Raw genomic sequence first — 6,884 nt, forward strand, 5'->3', positions numbered from 1 at the left:
AATGATGAGAACAAACTTCTTAGGAAATCCTGCCAGAATCTCTCATACAACAGAAACTGCAGGTTTAGTCATTATTTAGTGTTTCAAAAACAAAGCCCTATGAAATATAATTAACTGTTTCCTTTCAATTTTAAGATTTGTGTCCGTCCTTATATCGTGGGACTATTCTGGCAGTGAGACCTTTCAGTTTAACATGGTAGGCCTAACCCTTGGATTCAACGGGCTTTGTGGATCCCTAAAAAACGATACAATCACTTTTTTATTTATGCATAAAAAAAAAAGATCCAAACGATTTTGCTGAACGTTTCTGTTATAATTCCAACTATAGTAAAACTGGCACTATGGTTTATTACCACACAGCACATATCTGCTATTTGGTTGTTTTACTTACTCTTATTTATAACGTGTGCCATGTCTTCTTTTTTTGGGGGGGGGGCGTTCCTCACTTTATCTGCTGTTGTAATAATGTACATTTCCCCGACAAATAAAGGATTTCTGATTCTGATTTCCTTCTAGGTAGTCTATTTTATTACAAAGAATAGTATATCACTTTACTTATTCTGTGAAACATTTAATTATAATAATTACAGATTTCATTTGTACAACATGATGGATGAACAGAATCTAAAAGTGAGTAATAAAGCTGTGGAAAAGTCTCTGATCCAGTTTACTGGTCATAAGCTGCAGATAGATTTCCTATTAGAACTTCTCTGAACTCGTGCAGTTTACTGATGTGAGGTGTTTTAATATTAAAGTGTGACATTTCTGCCTCAGATGACTCAGCATGGATCCAGTGGGAATGAAATGAACAGACAAGACTGCAGCATGTTTCATCATTGACATTTCGCTTTTTTCTACATACAAAAACGTACGTCAGAATAATTTAAAAGAACACTGACTTCTACAACTGTGAGCTTTAATACATTAGGGAACATGTATACCTATAGCCCAAAAAAAACAGCTTCAGCACAAACCTATAGCGGTCAACCTGTTGTGTAGCGACATCAAAGAGGCGACTCATGTCTGATATTTACATTTGGTTTATAGTGACGGCATTTTAGCTTCTAAGATGTTGCCTGTTGCACTACCAGACTCATGGGAGAATGTTGGAAATAAGACTTAAACATCCTGTGGATTCACTGATCTGTGGATATACACACATGCTGTTGAACCAATGCCATGACCCACATCCTTTATGTCCTTAAAAAAAAGATCCATCCACATTTCTGCAGTCACTGTGAAGCAAACTGTGCAGGTGTACAGTCCAGAGAAGGGTTTCAGCAGTAGATGGGTTCTGGCAGGGTGGGGGTGTCGTAGTCCTCCTCTGTGGAGACGTCCGCAGGCTGCCAGTGACACTCGATCAGGGCGTCGTACAGCTCCTCACTCAGCTCCATGAACTTCCTGTTGGCCTCCACCACGTCCAGCTCAGGGCTAGGGTCTGCAACACAGAGTGGGGGGCGGGGTCATTGGTTTTACTGACCAAGGCTCACACAAACATATGAAAAACCTAAGCAAGATTAAACATGCCATTACGAATTCGTTTATGATGTCGACCCCTAAGTCACGTTTTGAGCCTAACATGCTAAAATAAGTGTGAATTGCTTGCTGTACCGTGTTCAAATAAAAATAAAGCGATAAATAGCTTGTAAAATGTATGATCATTTTCTGTGAAACATAAATATGACAGCATGAAGTGATTTAGCTTGACATACTGTATTATTTGTCTTTAGCAGAGTTGTTAAAGTTCTTGTTTCCTGCACAAAACTCATATTGTTTCAATATTAGTATTCCTGTTTGACACATCAGAAGAGCTGGTAGGCGTGTTTTACTTTCAACAGCGCTAAGCCAGCCCTCTGCTTCCAGTCTTTATGCTAAGCTAGGCTAACACCGTGAATAGTCCACGGACAGACAAGAGATTGAAATTCATCTGAACATCTCACTCTGACCTGTGCTACCCTTAAATTAATTTGAGTGTTTATCCTAAAACCATAATTCTTTCATTTAGTTTTGCATTAGCTACATTGGCTTAAAATATTATCAGTGATTGAAGGGCCTTGCCAAGTACCAAATTAAACCATTAGGGGAACTATATCAAATAAACTGAGTTAATATGGTTATTACTGCAACACAACTCTTCAGATTTACAATGAACAATCTATCTTTTGCACAATACCGCCCTCTGTCTTTTGGTACTGCTTTAACCGGCCACCTAGCCATCATCTTGCTATGCAAAATGTCAGTTTTGTTTTACTGTTTTTATCAGCAGTGAAAGGATTGTGAACCACTGTGTTGCAATTTTGATTATTTTATTGACTTTTTATTTTAAATACAAATTAGTTTTTAGGGTGACTTTGCAACGTGTCCAGGGACTACAGATAAAAAAAATAGCATTTTCAGAAATGTCTATTAATGTGCACTGTCCCTGCTAAATAATATAATAAAATAATACAAAAATAAATGTATTCATAAAAAACAAATATACAAAAATACAAAGACAAATAAAATTCTATAATAAACACATTTAAAAAGTATATATATATATATATATATATTTTATTTTTTTAAATACGTGCTGGGACAAAACTACCAAAAACCAAACTGTGTCAGTAATGAAAACAACACCAACCTTCAAGTCCGTCGTCCTGAACCGGTTCAGGCTCCTGGAAAGAGAGCACATGTTAGATTGATTCAGTCTGTGATGACTGAGGAAGTGCCGGCTGTTTAACAGAGAGCTCACCTGTGTGGGGGTGTACTGCGAGTAGTCATACTGCTGGTAGTTGTAGCCGTACCCTGCTGCTGCGTTGGGGTCGTATCCCCAGGAGGGGTAGTACCCGGGGTAGGCCTGCTGCTGGTACTGGCTGTACTGGTCGTAGCCGTTTCTGTAAGCTGTGGTGTAGCCTGAGCGCGGCTCTGACTGTTGCTGCTGCTGCCGGTTCCTTAAACTCAAGAGGGAGGGGCACACTGTTATACTTCACCTGTCACGTGACATGATTATATCAAAAGCTGCGAGGACTCACTTGTTAGCAGCCAGGCTGAGTCTCAGAGGTTTAGACCCCAGGCCCACAGCGCCCTGACACTCATCTAACGCCCGCTTCTGCAGCCGCTCGTCTGGGAACTGCACGAAGCCACAGCCCCTGCAGACACACCGGCAGAGTTAGACAGGGAAAATGATCTTTGGACATCATAAAGACCTCAAAGCAGCGATAGTGTTACAGTTTAAAAAGTCTTTATATATAAAAATGTCTGACATAAAAAAAGTACAAACTCTCTTTTTTGAAATCCTACTTTTTCCCATCATTTGTTAACACCAGGCTTTTATTTTGAATGATTTGCAGGACAGTGAAAAAGCAGCGACCTTTTAGACTTCATAAATTATAATTAAAGGCTTTTAAAATGTGGACTTTTATTTTCATTAGTATATACAAACGAGGGCACGCTTCCAAATGAAATCTTAATGTACAATGAGATGATTATAAATGTCAAATGTAGGAGAAAGGGCTGGCAGCAGTAGATACGTTTTCACGTCTTGAGTGTCCTTCCATGGTTTTAAAGGCTGCATTGGAGTAAAGTCACGTCTTTTCCTGACTTTATTAGACTATTCCATTATTCGCCTATGCTATTTTATCAATGTTTTGAGAAAACCCCAATAGTCAACCCTACAATTTTAAAAATCCCCCCTTATAAGTTATCTCTATTCCTTGGTTGCTCTCAGCAGCTTTACAAATAATTCTTTAGAGGAAAATGTTTACCTCAAAGTTTTACGCCGAGCAGTCAGACTTCTAGAACGTAGTAACAGCCTAAGATGCGCGTTACCTCACTTTGAAGGACGGATCATGGCGAGGGTTTATAATTACCTTCTAGAAGGAATCTTGAGTGTATGAAAATGTAGACTTTTCATAGAAACATTTCACTTTATTGGAATAAGTTTGGAACACACATCTTCTCCATATTGTGTGTGGACATGTTAATACTCACTTGGAGTTGCCCATGCTGTCCAACACCACTTTTCCCCCCCGGCAGGAAGGGTAGCGGTTGTAAAAGAACTCATATAGCATCCCATCATCCACGTCTGGGGTCAGATCTCCGACAAACAGAGAATACATCTGACTGCAACACGAGGGGAAACAGAGGTCAGGGATTAGTCAACGAGAGAAGGAATCATTCTGTAATAAAAAGGTCATCTTTGGACTCACCCACTCTCCTGTTTCCCAAAGGTGGCTCGGTTGAGCTTGAATCTTGTGGGCTGTGTGAGAGAAATATTAAAGTTTCAATGCCATTTGTCAGGAGTCTAAGAAACGCTATTTTGTGAACACTCTACGTACCGGGTTGGCTCCCGGTAAGGCTTTCCCGTTGATTTTGCGGAGACACCTCTCAGCCGTAGCCTCGTCCGTCATCTCCACGAAGCAGTACCCCAGAGCCCCCCTGGGTGAAGACACACTGTTTAACGTCAGAGTAGAACTTGTCCAAAAGCGACAACTGCTACAGATTTTGTTCTTACCCCGTCATCTTGTTGCGTATGATTCGCACGTTGACCACCTGCTCCCCCAAGGTGGAGAAGGCTCTGGTGATGAACTTCTCGTCCATGTAGGTCTCCAGCTACTCAGCAGCAGGGAGACATTCAAAAGTTAAGACATCTATTAAAGTCACTTAAACTGGTGAACCATGTCGTGGTCATTAGGGCTGCATAATTAATGAAATGTTATTTGCTGAAATAAATGTGTATGAAAATACTATTTTGAATAACAGGTATTGTGGAGCTAGAGAGATATTAACTACAGACATAAAACACTCCCACAGATTCTATAAACAAAAAATCTAAAATCACAACATAAGTATTGAGTTTAGTTTTCCTGATAATAAGTGTGATGGAAACTTCTGGAGCAATAGAGATGAAACTCAGGGAGACACGGGGAGAGCTGGAACTTTGATGGCAAACACTGAAGGTTTATTATGAAGTTTACGGCCGGAGAATTGACAAGACATTTGCTGCAGCCACGAGTTGACAGAGTGGTTGCCCGACCAATTCTGAAGAACTCTACTGCAGTCCGAGGTTTTTACCAGTTCACAGTGTGAAATCAACATTCCTCATCAGCGAGACCAGACAAATATGGACCCTGAATCTAACTAAAGCTGTCGTCCATGGAAAAGAATGTGCATCAGGGGACCTACGTTCCAGATAAGAAGGGCTTCTAGACGTCCCTGATCAATAAGTATCTCAGGTCAGCTTGTGCTCGGTCATAGACTGGCAAAGACAAAGCGCCCAAGCTGCCCCTCCTTACGGGAGATTACAGAATCCCCAAGGGCGAACGAACTATGCCATGGGAATAGAGACAGAGGAAGGAGAAAAGGATGAACTGTGTCAAAGTTTAACTACCTAAGCCGAAAATTCCCTAACAATAAGAATTATAATGCTATTATTCCCTCCATTATCGTAACTGCAATTTTTATGTTGAAATCAAAGCAGCAACATGGTTACAGTTTAAACGTCTATATCTGTAGAATATGTCAGTCAATAAAAATGTAAAAATTCACACAATAACTTCTGCCGTTGTCCTTAGAGAGAATCCCTTCATTTGATGAGACAAATATAAGGCTTCTATTCTGAAATATTTGTAGGACAGTGCAGTGGAAGATGAAATGGCTTTCTTTGCTTCATCAATCAGAGTTAAAGACTTTTAATTAAGGAATATTGTTAGTATATGTGCACATGCTTCTTAACCTTTTTCTGACCTCATTCTCTGCAATATCAGTCACAATAATCATAACTAGTTATTTTTTCCAAATGATTCTGCCCTAGAAGAGTCTTAAGGAATTGTGTGATCATGTGGAACATTTATTTTCATTGTAAAACAAAAACAAACACGTGTTTATGACTTTTCTACATCTCCACAATATCAGACTGAGGGTTTAAACAGTTTCTCCATGGTAACCTAGTCCAGGTTTGACTAATATAAATCCAGTTGGGTTTAATGAAAACCTGGACTAATCTGGTCCACGCGGACACCTAAGGAAACCTTATTTCTGAAACACAATAACACGTTTCCCTCCCTCATGTAGCTGATAGCAGACTCCATTAACAGGACATCAGTCCCGGTGGGCCTTTCTCCTGAGGAACTACGTGTTGCATTAAGTTAGTGTGAGCGTTTAACACAAACCAAACCCTAAAGTCAGCCCTTCAGCTACTTCATAAACGGGGTTAAGCCACAAACAAGGCCATATTATCTGCTGGTTTCCTTAACGGAGTTTTGTATTACATCCAAACAACGTATAGCTAACACCGTGGTCACGTACAATTATTTTTAGCAGTAAAAAGTTGTAAACTACTCACGTTCCCCATCCATAACGTGCTCATCCTGCCGCCGAAGATGTTAATATGTTTTATGTGAAATGACTGAGACTTTTAAATAAAGCAGAAGTCAGGGCTGCACATGCTAACAACCGCAGCAGAGAAGCGAAGAAGGAAGTAAACCAGCAGTACGTGTTGACGTCACTCAAACGTCCTGGTTACGTTGTTGCGTCAACAGTTAGCGCTGTGTTTACTGGTGTAAGAAAAAAAAAAAACAGTGAAACAAAGGAACAGTTTCTAAAAGTGCTAGTACAACAATGTAGGAATACTTTTTTTACAAGTAAGCATTTAAAATCATACTTGAATAAAAGTAATCAGGTATTAGCTGTAAAATGCACTTGACGTAAAACAAGTACAAGTACAGTACTGGAGTAAATGTTCTTAATTATTTTCCTTATTATTAACCTTAAAAAAAAACGCTCTATAAAAATGTTAATCGAATAATTGAAACTGAAATACTTAAAGCTCAAATTGTTGATGATGTTTGCATATAAATGCCTTTTTCATCGTGTTTGCAACACAATATTCATTTTTATTC

The 6,884-nt window shown here is 39.4% G+C and overlaps 1 protein-coding gene across 3 annotated transcripts; it reads right to left on the reverse strand.

The window, feature by feature from the left end:
* Window positions 1-505: 505 nt before the first annotated feature.
* On the reverse strand, window positions 506-6,502 carry LOC134875358 (tRNA selenocysteine 1-associated protein 1-like). Of its 3 annotated transcripts, none has more exons than XM_063899911.1 (9): window positions 6,329-6,502; window positions 4,499-4,596; window positions 4,323-4,422; window positions 4,194-4,243; window positions 3,976-4,107; window positions 3,018-3,134; window positions 2,738-2,942; window positions 2,627-2,660; window positions 506-1,438 (listed from the first exon to the last, which is right to left on the reverse strand). In XM_063899911.1, the coding sequence occupies exons 1-9, from the start codon at window positions 6,350-6,352 to the stop codon at window positions 1,278-1,280; spliced, it is 921 nt and encodes a 306-aa protein (XP_063755981.1). In that variant the 5' UTR covers window positions 6,353-6,502; the 3' UTR covers window positions 506-1,277. The 3 variants fall into 3 exon arrangements, with proteins under 3 accessions (XP_063755981.1, XP_063755980.1, XP_063755979.1); XM_063899910.1 differs by having other exon boundaries at window positions 2,738-2,936; window positions 4,323-4,437; XM_063899909.1 differs by having other exon boundaries at window positions 4,323-4,437.
* Between the last annotated feature and the right edge of the window lie 382 nt (window positions 6,503-6,884).

Source organism: Eleginops maclovinus, chromosome 13, assembly GCF_036324505.1.
Source record: "Eleginops maclovinus isolate JMC-PN-2008 ecotype Puerto Natales chromosome 13, JC_Emac_rtc_rv5, whole genome shotgun sequence".
Lineage (NCBI taxonomy): Eukaryota > Metazoa > Chordata > Actinopteri > Perciformes > Eleginopidae > Eleginops > Eleginops maclovinus.